Source organism: Stegodyphus dumicola, chromosome 10, assembly GCF_044657685.1.
Source record: "Stegodyphus dumicola isolate Sdum_Otavi_A_Nest chromosome 10, ASM4465768v1".
NCBI classification, from domain to species: Eukaryota; Metazoa; Arthropoda; class Arachnida; order Araneae; family Eresidae; genus Stegodyphus; species Stegodyphus dumicola.
This window is the reverse complement of record NC_140777.1, coordinates 71,366,954-71,385,618: the sequence shown is the minus strand read 5'-3', so window position 1 is coordinate 71,385,618 and position 18,665 is coordinate 71,366,954. Positions and strand designations below refer to the sequence as shown.

At 34.0% G+C, this 18,665-nt stretch overlaps 1 protein-coding gene across 1 annotated transcript in view; it reads right to left on the bottom strand.

Moving 5' to 3' along the window:
* Positions 1–18,413, bottom strand: part of LOC118185278 (uncharacterized) — a 35,402-nt gene extending 16,989 nt beyond the window's left edge. Inside the window, exon 1 of the mRNA XM_035355120.2 lies at positions 18,228–18,413. Within this exon, the coding sequence (XP_035211011.1) occupies positions 18,228–18,312 (85 nt within the window). The 5' untranslated portion in view covers positions 18,313–18,413. The remainder of the gene's footprint in view (positions 1–18,227) is intronic.
* Between the last annotated feature and the right edge of the window lie 252 nt (positions 18,414–18,665).

Here is an 18,665-nt window from a genome sequence, read left to right as displayed (position 1 = left end):
CAAATTAGAAACAAAAAAGCAAATGATCTCACAATGCAATACTTTCAAAAATGATTTCAAAAACATCGAGAAAAGTGTTAGTGTTAATTTCAGGCTTCCTTTTTGCCAATAGCATTCCTCCCCCAAAGCTTTTTAACGCCAGGTTCTGAAAATTTAAAAAATATTCGCGTGTTATTTCCCTTCCGAAATGTATATAGAGAAGGAACTCCCCTAAATTTTAGAATGAATTCGTCCATGCAGTGATTGTTTTTATCTTACTGAGAAGGACAAACCGTCTCAAACTACTTACGAAGATCACGCTGAACCTTTCCCTTCTAACCTCCTTTTGCGGAAGTAATTTTCGCTTCGCCGAAATCTAATTGTTAAATTTTATGCCAACCCCATACAAGAACCGACCAATCACAGCGAAGTAAAACGCAAACTGGCTTTCAGTCTACGACAAATGGTTTTCAACCTGTTCTACCGAATGCACTCATTTTATCACTCCTAGAAGGTCGTTCCTTCTCTCCTCGTTTTCCGAAATTCCACAAATACACATACATTTTTTTAAGATATAGATTATTTTTCAACGCTATTTATAAATTGAACAACATAAAGTACAGAAAATGTTGATAAATACCAAAACTTCAATAAAAGTAGTTTTTGAAGTAGTTTGTACATAAGCTATAACTGAATACTTAACAACCAAATAAAAGGCTGAACTCATCCCCCCTGAATCAATGAAATTCCCTTACAGGGAGGAATCCCCCTCTGGCTAAGAAACCACAAGCTGCTCTACGTTTCAAATGTTACTTGCAAGATGGTCAAATGAATTCTATTTTCTACAGTATCGAGATGAGAGAAAATATAGGCTAGATGTCGTTAACATGAGACTGCGAATTTATACTGTCAAGCTGGTTCCATGTGCTAATTATATAATGCTGTGCAAAATATTATCCTGAGACACATTAAGCTGCTTAGTGCATGAGGGAAAATCCTCAAACGCTGTATATTAATAATATATGCTGAACGATTTCTCACTCATGGCTTTTAAGAATTCTGAAGAAATACTTTATTCCATCAAAAAAATGCGTAACCACTGGGACCACTATCGCATAGGCATGCCTCAAAGAAACATCTCTGAATTCCAGTTTGTTAGTTAAGCATCATTACAGTTTTTATCAATAAATCTACTGCTGCTTAGCATATAAACTCTGTTATCCTTCTTAGATGTTATTGAGGTAAACGTCTGATCCATAAATAAGGCCACCAAGCGTAGAATTGCGAACAAAGAATTAGAAATTTTTTTAGCAACATTTCAACATCAGGTAGATCAACCTTTTTGTCGTATGTAGGCTATCATTAGTGATAAAAGATATATATTTGTCTGTGTGTCTCTAGTGCTTTTCATTCAACTGACTATCAGTAAAAAATGCATAAAATTAATCACAAAAAATCTTAATTTCATCAGCAACTTTTAATGCAACAAAGAAAAAGAAATAAGTTTATAATAAAAAAATTCATGTTAAAATATATGTGATAAATTTTAATTTTATTCAAGCTGGATGAAACTTTTAAGCTTCTTGGGAGATAAAAAAAAAACATAACTGTTGTGAAATATTAAATTTAAGTCATTTTATATACAAATATATTTTTAAATGACACTTTATATTTTTATATATGAGAAAAATTATTAATTAAACAGAAACAGGTTATGGAATTCAAAGTAAAACTTTCAGCCAATAAAATAATTACTTGCCACATAAATTCTCAGAAGTATTTTGTAATATAGTATTTCTTTATATTTGCTTATATTTACTATTTATGCAGTTTTCTTACCCACAGTGTTTTCTGTAGATAAATCATGCGATGTTTCTGGAATGGTACATTTTTAATTTGCCCGATTCAGAATAACTTCAAATTTGAAGGCAGAAATTCAGAAAAGAGAAAAATGCCTTTCACATTTCTAGAACGTTTTGTGATTTTGTTGTAACACTTCTCACGTCTTGATATAATTCTTGTGCTCGATTTGAATGAAATTTATAAGCGTCTTTTTAATTTTTGAAATGAAGGATAATTTTCTTTTTAGCACACCTTTCAGGCATAGGTAAGCTTACGATGACGCAGTGATGCAAAAGAAATTGGAAATTTGTAGTTTTGGAACAATGTGAATAGCCGTGGTATCAAAAGGCAGCATTATTACCCTTTAAAAGTCCTTGGATGAGGATCTTTTATAAACGAAGAGTGAGATTTGATATGAATTTGTTACGAGATAAAAAGAATTGAAGCCACTCGAAATGAAAGATCAAGTTTTCAGCCAGATAGGTCTTATCACAAAATTTTGATAGAAGGAAGGAAGAAGTCATGGAAAGCAACAATACATACTCTTCCGAAAAATAAAATAAATAAAAGATGATCATTTTAGGCTCAATGATTTTACATTGCACGCCAAGAACATGGGTTCCCTATCGGTCCTGCTTACGGTTTCTTGATGACGGGTTTCGTGAGATTCACATACGGATTGTTCTGTGTGCAGTCCCATATTCCAAGGAATTTTGAATTTTCTTTTCGTCTTTGGCCAAAGTTAGTGGCAGAATTTTACTCCTGGGCGTGGGATGCGAGAGTGAGGCACATTATCTGGTCGTTATGTGTCTGATAGCTATCAGCAATGGGATTTGGCGAGTTTTAGCACCTGTCGTTTACCGTTTACATCATTTCACTTCTGGTATACAATTTCTCAGAATTTTAACTAGTTCAATCTCATATGCCTTATAAGGCCACTCGCGGTAATTTATAAGCTAAGGGTGCAATTTGCGCCACTCACCCGAAGGGGAAAATAGTGTCTGAAAGTCTGATGTTGCAAGTCAAGGTTGGCATCACTTCACATACTAAGCATTAATTCATTTTTACTAATAGTTCTTTTGAACACAATCTAGTGAGAAATTCAAGTAGGATTTATCTTAGGATAATTTCTTAACATTAATTCTTCCTGAAATCGCAGCGTTGGGTTACTGAGAGAATTTCGAAGGTCACGTGATGAGCAGCGACGAATGAGGATGCGTACCACAGCGGTGGGTGTTGTGACTTCATTATTTTAATGAGCCCATTAATATACAAGTAAGTAAATTCTTTCGCCTGTCCACCAGACACTAAGCCCATAGGCTTAGCCAAAGCGTTAATCACAAATAAGTAACTAAGTATCTTGGTTAAATAATTGAAGATTAAAACACAAAATTTTAAAAATAGCACAAAAAGTCTATACCCTGCTTTGCTTAGAAACAGAGTCCAGTTTCTTGGTCGACGTATGTACTACAATATATACAGTCACCATTTCGCGTTATGATGAACAGACCGGGGTCTTTTCACACACTATCCACCGTTGGGTCGTAATTCGTGAGTTCTTTTAGTTATGATGAATAGACCGGGGTCTTTTCACAACACTATCCACCGTTGGGTCGTAATTCGTGAGTTCTTTTAGGGTGTTTACTGAGCAGTTTTCCATCTTTTCGAAAGAATTGCGTCCATTAAAATTTGCTCGGGAATAGGTTTAATCTTAAAATTTGAAAATTGTATTCCTTACAAACGATGGCGCGTTGGTAATAGCTCTCAAAATTTTGTTCTGTACAATTTCCAGTTTTCTTCTGTCTTTTTTATTTGCGATGGCCCACGCCGGGCAGCATAGAGCATAACAGGCCTAATTAAACCTGTCCTAATTGGCGAGAACGTAGGTTTTGCTTGAGTAAAGATTGTCCTAGGAATTCTGGCTTTCCTTTTTCCATTGCTGAAAGACCATGTCAAGAAAAATCATGGTCAAAGTTGTTTAGGAAACATATTTCTGGTATTATAAAATTTTAGTTAGCCATAATCTAAGAACACTTCAGCTCAATTACCTATGTTCTTAAAGATAATATCACGTTTTTAGCTTACACCATCCCGAATAATTGAGGCAAATAAGAAGAAAATGTGGACTTTGTTCATTTCAAATAGTCACAATGTGGATCAGAAACCTTACAAACAGCGAGAATTTGGTAAGCCTGGAAGATATCTTACGAAACAGGAATCGAAACTTTAGGATCTATTTACAGTTATAAAGCAAAAATTATGTTTCGAGGCCAAGAGAAACACAAAATAAGTGCTTCATAGACTTTGATTTAAGAGCAAAAATTAATGACTAACGATCATTTACTTAACAGTATGGAAAACTTCTACACTTCTTCATAAAACTGGGATTAGAATGAATAGTCTTACCTCAAAGCGTTTAAGATATGGTCTCCTATCAGCCTTATCATTGAACACGGTAAATATCGATTAAAAGTAATTTGACTAAATTATCAGGAAAAACATAGTGCCTTACAACCGTTATCTACGAACACAGAGATGTCAAACATTTCATTTTACCTTATATTTTTTAAGTTGCAATAATAAATAGTGCATAAAACTGAATGGCTAAAATTTATTGCAAATTTTAAAGATGTTAGTATAATAATCTGTGTGTTCTACAGTATTATTAAACTTAGATTGCTTTATAAATGGGAAATATTGATTTTTGAAATTCCAGTTATATTTAAATTGATTTTTTTTACAGTATTTTTCATTTGAAGCTCATTCGAATGCGGAAAAATGAAGCGATTGCTCCATTATTTGATGCTCTATTATTAAATTTAATAAATGAAGAAATTCAATTCTTTATTTTACAAAGCTATAAAATATTTACTCAGTTTTAATAAGAAGAGTAAATTATTTGTTTGCTATTAAATATGCCTACTCTCCTTTCTAATTACATTTTCTATTTAATCACCGGTATATATAAAGGTTTAAGAGTATGAATTACTTATAAGTATAGTCGGTTGCTTTAGAAAAGCCACTTCAAGGCCCTCTATAACACCACATATACCATACCTCATACCTATGGTAGCAATTATTGCGAATTTGCTAAAATCCTCTAACTTTCGTTTTTGCTCTGATGACGACATTCGTCACGAGAGTGAATGAGGGGAGGGTCGGTGCGACCTCGATGTTCCTTTTTTAAAGTAACAATCTCTTTAAAACAACGTATTGGGTGAAAACATTGATATTAAAATTTAGCTTATGTAAAACTAATTAAAATCTGTTTATGTTGTATCTAAGAATTATTATTTGAGAACTCTGAGAAACGTTCAGCTGAGTTCTTCTAAATGTTAAAATCAGCACAACAATAGACTGTTTATTTTGTTTCTTATTAGAATCTATTTGTGAAAGTTAAATGCATTTCCCAGAGTCCACTGAGATGGAGTTATTTAGGTTATGGCAAAGCACATCAATGGTTATCTACGGGCGATGACGATTTCAAGGAGGATGTTTTAGGGAAGCTGATTACTATTCATATTAGATATAGCATTCTTTGGGAAATAGCCACTTAATGCTTTATCAGCATTTTCTGTGTGAATGCTCTTCATACAAAAGTAACAAAACCGTAGGAAAATGGTTGGTGAGTGAGATGATGTATTATGGTAAAATAATGAGCAGCTATTTGCTTAAATGAAGAAATGCCTTCATGAAGGACTTTTAATTTGCCCGCATTACTTTATACATGGAGAAATACACAAAAGCATTCATACTGTGGTCCGTTCACTGGCAATCGAAGCCACCATTTTTGAACTATGATTCACTAAAAACGTGAACCATGAACTTTGGGGCATGTTGAACTACCATCTTTCAGTGGTTTTGTCCATATGGCCACTGGTAGGCTTTCCAGAGATGAAAAATGGAAGAAGAGTATTTTTAGACCATAAACATACATTTAAATTTATTTACCTCCTTCATTAATGGCTTTAATTTTTTACAAGAGCAGAAATATCTTTCGCGACGTTTGCATGACAAGTCCGGTAGATACTGCAATTAAGTTGCAAACTGGCTAAACAAGCAAAGAAACCCTGATAATTTGATATAATTTTAATTCAAGATTTTTTTCCTATAAACGGCTGTTCGAATTAAATGATAGCCCTATTAAATGAAATCGTTTATTTGTCATTTCTAATAACCTGTAAAACCCATTAACGCTAATTTTTATGTGTAACATGCTTTACTGGATTATATTGTTACGAAATGCCCAGCCGCGGTAAGATAGTTTCCCCTCAAAGCGAGTTTAGGGTTGCCAGAAAATGGCAAAGAAAGGGCAGGGTTGCCATATTGGCGCGAAATCGTCCATTTGGTGATATGCCATAGACGGAGCGAGGACATTCTAGAACGAATTCTTACCGGTTTGTCCCAGCATGTTCTCGAAGGTAAGTCCAAAGCTATATACAAATCCTGCCTGTAGCGTCGTAGCAGTGTATCTTGACAGTACCGAGAGTATGCTGAGTTCCGTGGTAGTGTCTTGAGTTCAGAAGTCAGCTTTACTGAGTCGGAAGCTGTACTTTAGTGTTTTGCCTTGAAGCTGTCTTCACCGTTATAGCCTGATATCCTGAAGTCTGTGTTGCTGATTGTTCAGCATGTTTATCGTAGTTTTTCGACGGCTGTAAACGTGTCTCTTGAACTCTCCTGTGTAATACTGAAGAATAAATTGTTTTTAGATTCGTCATCAAGTGTTCTCATCAATCATTCCAAATCCACGAACCCGTAAAACTCAACAATATTTTTGTCAGTATCACGTTCTCAACACGTACTGAAATGCAATAGTTACTTTTGTAGTTTGGTTCAATATTACTCACAATACAAATCGGTGAAAAAATTCCATTCTGAGAATTTCATGAAAGTTTCAATACATATTTCCTGGTACTCCACCTTTGATCTTGGGCTACTGTATAACCCTCCATTGAGACATAAGTTATTTTTTACTGCAAAATGATTTTTTAAGCAGAAAAGTCTTTTTTATTCAATAGCACATTTTACCAAAGACAACTATAGTTTGATTAGCATAATTAATTATGCTACTGTAAAAGAACCACATAAAGTAAAATGATAAAATTTGAGAAAAATATTAGTTATCATAAAAGTAAAAAAAGGATTTTTGTAGCTTAAGCTTCATATTATTAAAAAAAATGCAGACTTTTCATCGATTCGTCTAGAAGAAATTTAAAGGTAGCATTTGTTTCTAATATTAACTCAGCTCCTTTATCCCTGTAATTTATCTTGAAAATATAAAAAAGGGCTTATATAAATATTCGAAGATTTCTTGAAAACATATACTGCAAAGACCTTAGTAGAATGTCTAAGCTGGTCTAAAGGCTGTAGCGTTATTTATGGGAATTCAAATCAAATAGGCTTTACCAATATTGTTTTTTTATGCAAATGGAATAGTCGAGCATGTGCCGATCCCTACATCATATAAAATAGCCCTTTGCGTAAAACGTCTGTCCGTGGGAACAAAAATACACATGAAGCTTAGTAAAGAAGAGAAAGATTTATTCATATTAACATAATCTCATTAAACTGATTGTTTAAGCTGTGCATGAAAATAGATTTTGTTCTTTAAAAGATAAATTTCTCTGTATATGCGAATCTAAGATAAAGAAGGAATTTTTATAAGGCTACAAATTTCTAAGAAAGACAGTTTGAATAAAATAGAAGAGAATCCCAGAAAGTATTGCAAAAGAGTTTGGTGCAATATGTGAGTGGCAAGAAGTTTTAAAATCATGATGACTACGGAGAAATATTGTTTTCTAAGATTTTGAATTGGTAATTCCTCTTCTTCCATGTGGATTTCATTCTGAAAATTTCGTTCCTATATTAGATAAGTAAAGGCTTCGTATATAAATGCATTTTTAATGGAAAAAGAAACCAAAATACAAATGAAAGAAAACTGTTATACTCTTAATTCTACAGACTTGAATTAATGCTAACAATGAGAAAGGGGGAGGGAAAGAAAATACTGTAAAAACAGTCACGAGGAACAGATATTACCTTGATCATTAATTAAAAATTTAAAAAAAATCTGAAAGGTTTCGTGTTTCAACAGTCGCCCAAAAGGCTTTGGACGTTTCTTACGCTTTCGCTGAGCTTGCAGTCTACAAATCACTCCTGTTTACTCATTCTTTTTTGCCCTTTTAGCTTTAATATTAAGTATGGTTTTCTTGGTACTTACGCCAAATACAATTCAACAACAAAACCGCAAATATTTTAAAAGTAGCATACCAGCATTATAAGATTATTTTTCCCCGCCTTCTTAGCATGCCTTCGTGGTGTAACGGTCAGCACACTCGGAGCGTATTCGAGGGGTCCGTGGTTCGAGTCCCGGCGAAGGCATTGCTCATTTTTCATCTCTCCTGTTTCAAAAAAATATCTAATGTCTCTACAGTGGTGCCTGAACTAAAAATGGTGGTGGATGATGATTTTTCCTCACCAGGATTTGGGGATTGTGTTCTTATTCTCCCTTTAAAAAGGGGTGTATATAAGGTATTTCTCCTATCTTTTTAGCATGCCTTCGTGGTGTAGTGGTCAGCAAACTCGGCGCGTATTCGAGAGGTCCTTATTTCGAATCACTCATTTTTCATCTTTTCAGCTTCGAAAAACCTAATGTCTCTACAGCATACGTTTAGAATTTCGATGCAGTGTTAAATGTTGGCATATATTTTTTCAGTCTTTTCCCAGTTCATCATATCAGTTTTCAGTATTCTTAGTAAGACGGGGCACAAAACTTGTTTATTGCCTTTTCTAAATTAACATTTTTGCGTGTTAACTTTATTTATTAAATATCGTGCTTTTCGTACTATCGCCACGTAAAATTCAACTCAAGTGCAAAATCACAAAATCTTTAAAATACAGCATATTTCTAGAATTTCCTAATTTCCGATAGAAATTGAACTTCCCCCCCCCCCGTAAAGTATTGCTACTGTTCGCTTTCAAACCGTTGAGTTTGATAATAAAAAATTCGTTAATTTTACAAAATATGAAATAAATAATAAAAACCATCTGACGCCGCTGTATGAATATATCGAATATTTTGTATTAGATAAATCATGGATTAAGTGTATTTTTATCCCAGAAGGGATATTGTCTCGAAATGGCATTTTGCGTCGAATCACTGTTGAGTCACTTTTCAAATTGTGACCACCTAATATTTTCGCCCCATATTATGTTCAAAGAAATTAAATAATGAAAAGTCTGCATGGATGTGGGTATGTTTCTCGCATTGTGAAAAAAAGGTACCTAGAGACATCAAATTTTAATAACGTAATCCTCCACTAAACTCGAATTTTGAATTTTTTTTTATTACTTATTTCATATTTTGTAAATCTTTGAAGAATTTTTGATTAAAAACTCAACGATTTCAAAGCGAACAGTGCAACACTGGACGGAATAAAAATCTAACATGTTTATCTGCAGCTTGCTGAACTGTCTATCGGAAATTCTTAAGATATGTTGTTTTTAAATATTTTTAACCCTAAGGGTCGTTAGCTAAAGTGCTCTCGAAATATATGTGTTAATGAAAACATTGCTTCTTCGGTTTTTATATAAAATCTGACAGCTTTCAGAAAATGTTTTTTAAATTTTTAGTCCAAAGGGATTTGAATCCCGAAGGACTATTAGTTTCGTTTTGGCATTTTGCGTCGGACTCATAAATGTCGGTTCACTTTTCAAACTGTTGCCATTAGAGTCCTGCATTATATTTGAAGAAATTAAATAATGAAAAATCTGCATAAATGTATGTATATTTCTCGTATTGTGATAAAACAACGGTACATAGAGTCATCGAATTTTGAATAACGTAATCCTCCAACGAATATCAGCATGTGGAAGACCAAATTTGAAATTTGAAATTTGTTTTATGATCGATTTCCTATTTTTTAAAACTTTGACGAATTTTTGATTAACAAACTCAAGGATTTCAAAGCGAGCAATGGCAACGTTGTGCAGAAAAAACATTTTTATCTCCAGCGCGTGAGTCTCTGTATCGGAAATTCTAAAGATATGCTCGTTTTAAAACTATTTTGCGATATTGCTGTTGCACTGGATCTTATGGTTTAAGTGCGAGGAACATGATATTTAATAAAGAAAGGTACCACACAAAATGTTAAAAAACGCCCCTTTGGACGTAATTTAAAATCTGAAACATTTCAGATTTTTTTTTTATTATTATTTAAATCAATTCGATTCAAAAGTAAGAAATGAATGCTCTTAAAGAAATACACCTATTGTTTTCAAATATTTTAGTTTGTTAATTCACAACAAACCGGTTCAGTTTGAGAGATCCGGATATGCATTAATGTAATACCTTACATGTTGCTGAACGGCAACAGAAAGTGAAACGATGCAATTATAGTGATTGATTGACTGGTCACAAAATACCATTTCGAGACTAATAGCTTCTTTTGGATTAAAGAATAAAAAAGGAAAGAAAGAAAGAAAAAATGAAGTTTTGAGGAGGGAAGGGGAAAAAAGGAAGATTGTAAAATGAAGTTTTTTAGGGAAGAAAAGAAAAGAAAGATTATAAAATGAAGTTTTTTCTTTCAGTTGTCTTTGTTTAGACAGCAGAGTCACTAAGCACGAAACATAAAAAGCATTATGTTAAAGAACGAACCTTGAAATAAATGTGTAGTGCCTCCGCCGGGTTTCGCACTTGGGAGCCTCCCGACTGCTAGCCGGTCGTGTTCCAATTACACCATGAAAGTACACGGGTAAGAAGAGAAAACTTATGTTACGAGATTATAAAAAATACAAATAGTAAAGATCAGTTACTTCCGTACTGAAGTATCTTCTGTGATTCAAAACTGATAAACACTAGCTTTTGAATAATATTTAAATGCTTATTACTCTTTGTTTACCTCAAAACTCGTGTTTGAAAATAAAACGAAATCCATCAGTATGAAGAAAGAAATGATGAAAATGTTATGGGCAAGAAAAATCTTTAAACGAAGAACAGTGGAACAATCAAGAAAATTTCTAGTATTATTTTTGATATTTAGAAATAAAGCCAATCTTTTAAACTCATCAATATTTAGAAATATTAATTTAATTGTTTTTAATCGCTAATAGTGGCCAAGTAGTAAAACCGCTAAATTTTGGTAGTTCGAAGCGGGATCAGATTCTGGGGAATGAGTTGGCTGCATGTGTGTTTTCATGATTTCCCACTTGTGTAATGTGAAAACAAGCCACTTTTCCTTAAAAAATTCTCCACGGAGATATTTCTTCTGTGAAGCAGATGGTCCTAGTATGTTTTACCAAAATCCAAGTAACCCAACTAAATTAAAATTCAATTAAATTATTATATGTATATTTATATTCGTATATGCACACGCGTGTGTGTGTGTCATTGCGGTATATTATGCATGGTTTCTCCCAAATCGGGTTTATCTGAGATGCTGTTAATAACATTGTAGAGATTTTAGGCTATTTCGAAACAGGAGAGATGAAATATAAGCAATTCCCTCGCCGAAACTCGAACCACTGACCTCTCGAATACTACACCACGAAGGCATGCTAAGAAGGCGGGAGAATTACCTTATATACTCCCTCTTTTAAAGGGTGACCTGGGATTAGGGGACCTAATCGCCAAATCCTGGTGGTGGAGAATCATCATCCATCACGCTTTTTAGTTCGGGGGTCACTTTAGAGACATTAAGATGCGACGAAAAATGAGCAATCTCTCGCTGGGACTCTAACCACGGACCTGTCGAATTCACGTCTAGCGTGCTGGCCACTGCACTACGAAGGCGGGAGAAATACCTTATAACATGATAAACTTTACGCTGACATCAGTCCAAGGTAAATGTCAAATTGTGTTCGTGTATATGTGGGTGTATTTTAATCCTCGAAAAATGCAGGTTTGAATAGGTCAGCTCCATTCATACGTAAATTATGAATATATTTCATTTATCTAATGAGCAATTTCTGGAAATTATGACACCTCGAAAAATTCGAAGACAGTTCCATAGCAGAGAAATATATATAGAAGAAGGAAATGTTTTATATATATTATGAATGCCTATATACATATGTAGATAAATGTTTGTTGTTTCTATCATTTGCTATTACTATGCACAAATGTGCAAGGCATTTAAGTTTTGGTGTGTATATGTATTAATGTGTTAAACTGCTACAATATTTTGCATCATACAAAGCAACACAGGTATAAATACTGAGGAAAAGGTGCTTTTTCTTGTAATCTGTGCACTAAACATGCTTTCCATATTTCCAGTTTTAGCCATGTTTTCTTTCGAAAGTTCGTTACGGAAACGAAATACCTGTCGCTGGTAGGTCTTATATGCGTTTCTTTTTTTCCAGAATGGGCTATTAATTTCGAAACGAGATATTAAGCCTTCGTCTATAAGCGGGTGCATGACTTTTTAAACTGTTGCCACCAAATAATATCGCCTTGTATTATTTTTTAATAGAAATTAAATAATGGAGAAATCGCATTATGGGGAAAAGAAGGCGGTACCTAGAGCAATCATATTTTGAATAACGTAGTCCTCCATCAGAACATGTTCACCTGAAAGCACGAATTTTGAATTTCGAAATCTACATTTTATATTTTGTAAAACTTTAATGAATTTGATTAACAAACTGAACGATCTGAAAGCGAATAGTAGCAACATTGTACGGAATAAAATATGTTTATCTCCAGCGTGCGAGTCTATCTATCGGAAATTCTAAAGATACGCAGTTTTTAAATATTTTGCGATTTTTGTGCTGAACTGAATTTTAGATGGCGTAAGTACGAAGAACGTGATATTTAATAAATAAAGTTAACCCAAAAAAAAAGTTAATAATAAAAAGGTAAAAACAAGTTTGGCACGCCATTTTGCTAATAAAATATTGATTATGATGATCTGAGAAAAGAATGAAAAGCTAGAATAATATAATGCTAAGGCTTAACACTGCATCGGCAATTCTAAACATATGCTGCTATGCTTCTTTTAAAAGTTTTGCAATTTTAAAAGCTGAAGAGAAAAGAAAAGGATGTTTAATAAAAAAGCTAAAACGAAGAAAAGAAATGTGTTAGCAATGCACCAGGACATTGGTAGACTGCGAGCTCAGCGAGAGCGTAAAAAACCTTCACAAATCCTTTTGGGCGACGCCTTAGAATCTGAACCCTTTCAGATATTTCTTCTTTTATTAAATAACATACTTATGTCTTTTTTTTAATCTATTGTTTGCGCTATAGGCAAGTTTCTAGTTTAGCAACAAGCTGTTAGAAGTTAGAGCTAAGAAAGTTGGTAGTATAAGGCCCTTTTTTACCATTATTAGTAACAATTACGTTTTGTAGAAATAAAACGTTGTATGCAAGTTCTTTGACTGGGGAATAGCAAATTGGGTTCTGAAAAAGGAACTTACTTAACAATAGTGTCGATTATAAGAAGATTATCTATTTATTTTAGGGATATTTACAGATAAATATTTATATGATTTTATAGCTATAAAATAAGTGTAAAATGTAATTTCTTCTTGTTCTTATTACTTCTAATAAATGAGAGCAATAATTTAATAATTTTTATTAAATGGGAAAAGCATTATTGCCTTAATTTACTGTCTTAAAAATCTTATTGTTCGTTTTTAAATGGGTCACAAAATTAGAAAAAAAAAATTAGCAATTTCTAATTGATGTAAAAAAATCAACAAAAAATACAAATTTGTTGTACTTCTTTTTCACGATTTCAAAATTCGTCAATGAAAAATAAAACTATTGAAATGCTATTTACCTTACTTACAATCTAAATAACTATTTAGAAGCCGTACTTGAAAAAATTTCACAAAAAAAGCTATTGCACCTTCCTTTACAACAGTGAAATTTCTAGCCTAAATACCACATTATTTTTTTAATGCCCTGGCGCTTTATTTAATAGCAATTAACCTTGCTCCACTACAGGGTCCGAAAGCGGTGGCCATTTCATTTTGGAAGCACCTAGTAGGTGGCCATCGTTGTCTCATATGAAGGGACGGACAGTTACAACCATTCCTTCTAGGGCATTCGAGCCCGGGCTCTTCGTTACGGCAGTCAAGGTCACTAGCCACTATACCGGCTGGCCAGCAAACTTCCGCATTATTTAGCTAAATAAGTTACTAACATTTTGACGCTTTTTAAGCCGCTTAAACGGTAGAGTGGCTAGTGGGGCAAACTGCCGTACGAAGTGTCCGGGCTCGAATCCTGCAGAGGGCATGGATGTTTGTAAATGTATAGTGTTTCACGGCATGGTGGCGAAATGAACGCCGAGGAAAACTCTCTGGAGTAGTTTGGTGGTAAGGGAAAAGGGATGGAAGACCCACGGACTCGTCCCCCGTCTGCTGTTTTTCAAAACTGGGGACGACTTTGCCAAAATAAAATAGTACTGTCACTAGTATGATGGTCAAGGCTTATGACAACGACAAGTACAAGTGACGGGGGACGTGGGCATTGTGCCTCTACCATATTGGTTAATCAGTACAGCACCACGTCCACCATTAACTAGAACAGCCCCAGATGTCAAGAGGGGGAGGCACACGTCGTTCAAGATAATCTTGCCAAGATTAAATCGGCTTGTGCCGATTAGGCTAGACAATACAATAACCCCAACAGAAACATTTAAAAAGAACCGCCCTTAATTAATGCCTTTATAATAATGATCCAAATGATATGGGAAAATTACATTTATTCTGTAAATTTCTAAAAGAAACTTTCAAATGTAATTAGCGACAAAATTGGAATTTTGGGGAGTAAAGGGGGCTATTAAAATTAACAATAGTTATTTAAACTGGATGATTAATAGTTATTATGACTAATGATTGTAATGAATTATATTTTTATTTTGATAGATTTAAAAAAATGTTGTAAAACAACTTCAATGCATTTAAAAGAGAAAAAGAATGCAACCTACTTTAGCATCCTTCGCATAATATATAATTCAATCTCTGGAAATTACTTTTCCAGATATATTTTTCATGCAGAAAGAAATATATATATTAACTAGTCTCTAGTAGACAACTTTAACTAAACAATAAGTTTATTTCTCCAACTTTATGGCTTCAATATCTTTTGAGATATTGAAGTACAGCACTTCAAGAATACAACACGTCAAAAACCACTGCCTTCTCCAACTAAATGCGACAATCCTATTACATTCCACCACTGAGTACATTTGCAGCCATTTGGTTTCAAATTTTGCAGACAAAATCTTTGCTAATTTTTAATCTTTGCTAATTTAATGTATTAATTTGTACACATTTCTATTGTTTAAAATATCTTTTTTTACATATATTTCAATTATTTTACACTGCTGGCCATTTAAATTGGAACATCATGAAAGAAAATAAATACAAAAAAAAAGCTATTTATTGTACGTAAACAGTAATGCATGAAGACAAAATGATTAAATTTGTATGTATTTTGGAGGTTTACAGGGGTGTGAAATTAGTAGAAACAGCTGCCACTCCTGGTAGCTAACACGGCCCTTACCCCATTTCCATCCCATTAGCCATTAGCCATGGAGTCAAACTGGGTTTGGATGACAGAAATGGGCAATTCATTCCATGCTGCTTCAAGTCTATGCCACACTTCATCAACTTTATTAACTTGAGAGGGGTGGCGAGCCAGTCTTTAGCAACCCATGACCAGATATTTCCAATGGGTGACAGATCTGGAGACCGTACAAACCAGAACAGCAGTCGAATACCCTGTGTATCGAGGAAGGTCAAGAACACGACATGCAATATGTGGTCTTGCATTATCTTGTTGAAAGATGGCCTTTCCGAACCTCAAAGATAGGGCACAACCTCTGGACGTAAGATGTTAGAAATGTACCCATCTGCCATCATATTGTGTCCTTGGACACTCCAGACACGTATACAGTCATCAGTATACTACACGTAGAACCGGGACTCCTTTGAAAAGGCGACATTGTGCCACTCCTGTACCCTGCCTTGTCGTTTGGCATACCAGAGTAACCGTCTGTCTATGCTTCATTATCAAGGGAAGCCTATGTAATGGTCACCCTACTGATAGTCCACGCTGCTGCAAACATTGACGCACCTTACGAGCTGATACTGGGCGTGCTGCAAACATGCCCATTTCCTGACTAATGGTCCGTGATGTGGTGGTACGGTTTAGAAGCACTGACCTCACAATATATCTGACCTCTCGGGCGTTAGTCGTAGGAGGGCCTTGAGATCCCAGTTCAGTATGACTCTCAGCTATCCATTGATTCCAGATTCGCATGACAGTGGTTGGATGCTGACCAGTGCAACTGCCGATATCACCGAACGATAATCTGCACTTTCAATAGGCAACGATGCTGCCTCTATCCAATTTCGAAACTTACTGGTAAGCATTTGCTCTTCTTATTCGAGGCATAACACGATATTCTGAGCAAACTCCAATCTACCAAGCACTTTCCGAATGAGAAATCCACTAAATGTTTCTTGTATGCAGTGCTTCAGGTGTCGTTTTTCCCTCCTGCGTCTTCTAATCGCGCTGAAATACTAATCATTTGCATATCCCGACTTCTTCCTTTCCTGTGATTTTGACTTTCGTCAGATCATTCCTTCCTGATGTTTCAAATTTGATGGCCAACAGTGCATACTAATTTGTACAGGTCTCAATAATGTTTCATTGCTTTTACTTATACTGTGAAAGTGTCGGGGAATGTTTTTTCTAGAATGAGGATTTCACTTAATTCAGTTCTTAACAAGAACTTGTAGGGTTTATATTTATTTTAACTAACATTTATTTTAAGTTTAAGCTATCTTTCTTGTCAAGCTATTACTTTCCCCTAGAATTGCCAATGCCAGAGTATGTAAATCGTAGTAGAACGCGCAGAGTATTCAAATTTTAGCAGAAGTAAATTGAGTTAAATAGAGGGGAAATGAGATTGTAAGTGTGCTTCTTGAATCACGAGCGTGAAGGTTGCTAGGTAGAAATTTAAGAACCGCGCGTTTCGGTCTGTGTGCCTATTTCGGCAGTTCGTTGAATCTTTCAACTTCTTAATCAGAAAGTTTGCTGAATCTCAGCTGTATCTTAGAACGCGGTTAAGTTAGTTACGATTATAGAGCCTCGTAGGTAGTGACCTCGTTATTTATTCATCCTGTCATTTATTTTTAGTTTCACATTTCTGTTTTGTTACACCGCCGGGTCGGCGTAGTTTGTGAGCATCAAGTGAACGCAACTGTGATTTCTAAAGTGAAATAAAACGGGATTTAAACCCTTCTTACGAGTTTGTATAATTTGCAGTTTATAGCAGTCACTACTACTGTTGCTGACCAGTTGGGGCCACGCAACATCATAAACTTTAAATTAAAAAGGAAATCTTACTCATTCTTTTGGGTTTTGTTTATAAGTATTTTAGTTCAAAAAGAATAATTATCTTCCTCTTTTTTGAGTTTTGTGCATAGCTTATGATTTAACTCTAGCAAAATAACTGATTTGATTCATTCTTGGAAAAAAGACGAAACACTGTCACTTAATGTGGTTATTGTTAATAAATAGCGGATTGATTTGTTCCCCTTGACAAGACAATTAATACACGGCCAATAACAGTAGCTACCTTTTTAGTACTTTAAATTTTACCTTTTAGTTTTACTTTTTAGAAATTTTCCTGTTTAAAATAGTATTTCTATGCAACTTATTACAATAAATTTACTACAACAGAAATTTAAATTGCTTATACTTTAAATACTGACTCAAATTTATTCCAAAAATTCATCACATTAATTAAATTGATGTTCATTGGAGATGATATATAAAAAAACTTCTCTAATAAAAAATTACATATATATATATATATTATTTACGGAAATGGATTGATCCTTTTTTATTTGAATTTCTTTGGCAAACAAAATTCGTATTTTATCTACATTAACATACTATTTTCATCTATGTTTTAAAAAGGATATCGTAGCATTATGAGTATTTTTATTACCATTGTATTATCTATTTTAAAATGCATTCTTTATTTAAAAATTAAATAGTAATAAAAAATTAAGTTTCAGATAACGTGAGCAAGAAATTCTAAAGTTTTTGAAGTATAACTGAAGTTATGCATATAGCGTTATAAATCATTTTAATGCAGTCCGCATATGAATGATGAACTGAAACATATGTTAGTCCATACTGTATGTATATCTATTAAATATACGTAATATAAACGTAAACTAGGGACAGTGCTTCTTGTTTTATAATCTATAGGGAATGCTAATAAGGTTTTAAGTCATATTCGCGTTTATAAGGAATACACGTGTTTCCTCCTGTTGTATAATAAAATTTTGCGCATGTATACAATCATCCAATAATATTTCAGGATAATTTTGAGTAAATAATTTATATTCTGTTTCGGAAGATTTAAGTTAAAATTAAAACTTACCAGGTTTGGTAATAATAAATGAAGTGACCAAAGTGTAAGTCGAAAAAAATATGCAAGAAGCATAGTTCCAATAACCGCTCTTCATCTTAAAATTTCAAAAACCACTAAGCCTACATAGATTAATATTCCTCCGGAAAGAAAAGGCGTCACCAGCCACACAATAACGGAGCAGCTCGTAAATGATAACAGAACCTTCCTATCTCGACAGTCTGAAAATTTTTATCGGTTCCAGGAGAAAAATTTTATTCACGTTATCTTACTTTTTTCTCTCCAAAGTCCAAATACATGCCTCGCTCGCTCATTATAAAATTTACACTGCCCTAGATATATGTAAGCTGCAGACTTAATTCACAATCCTTCGCCGAATAAGATGATTTACTCTTTTTGTAACTGGGAAGTATAATCAAAGAGATATTGTAACTTATTTAGAATTTCAAA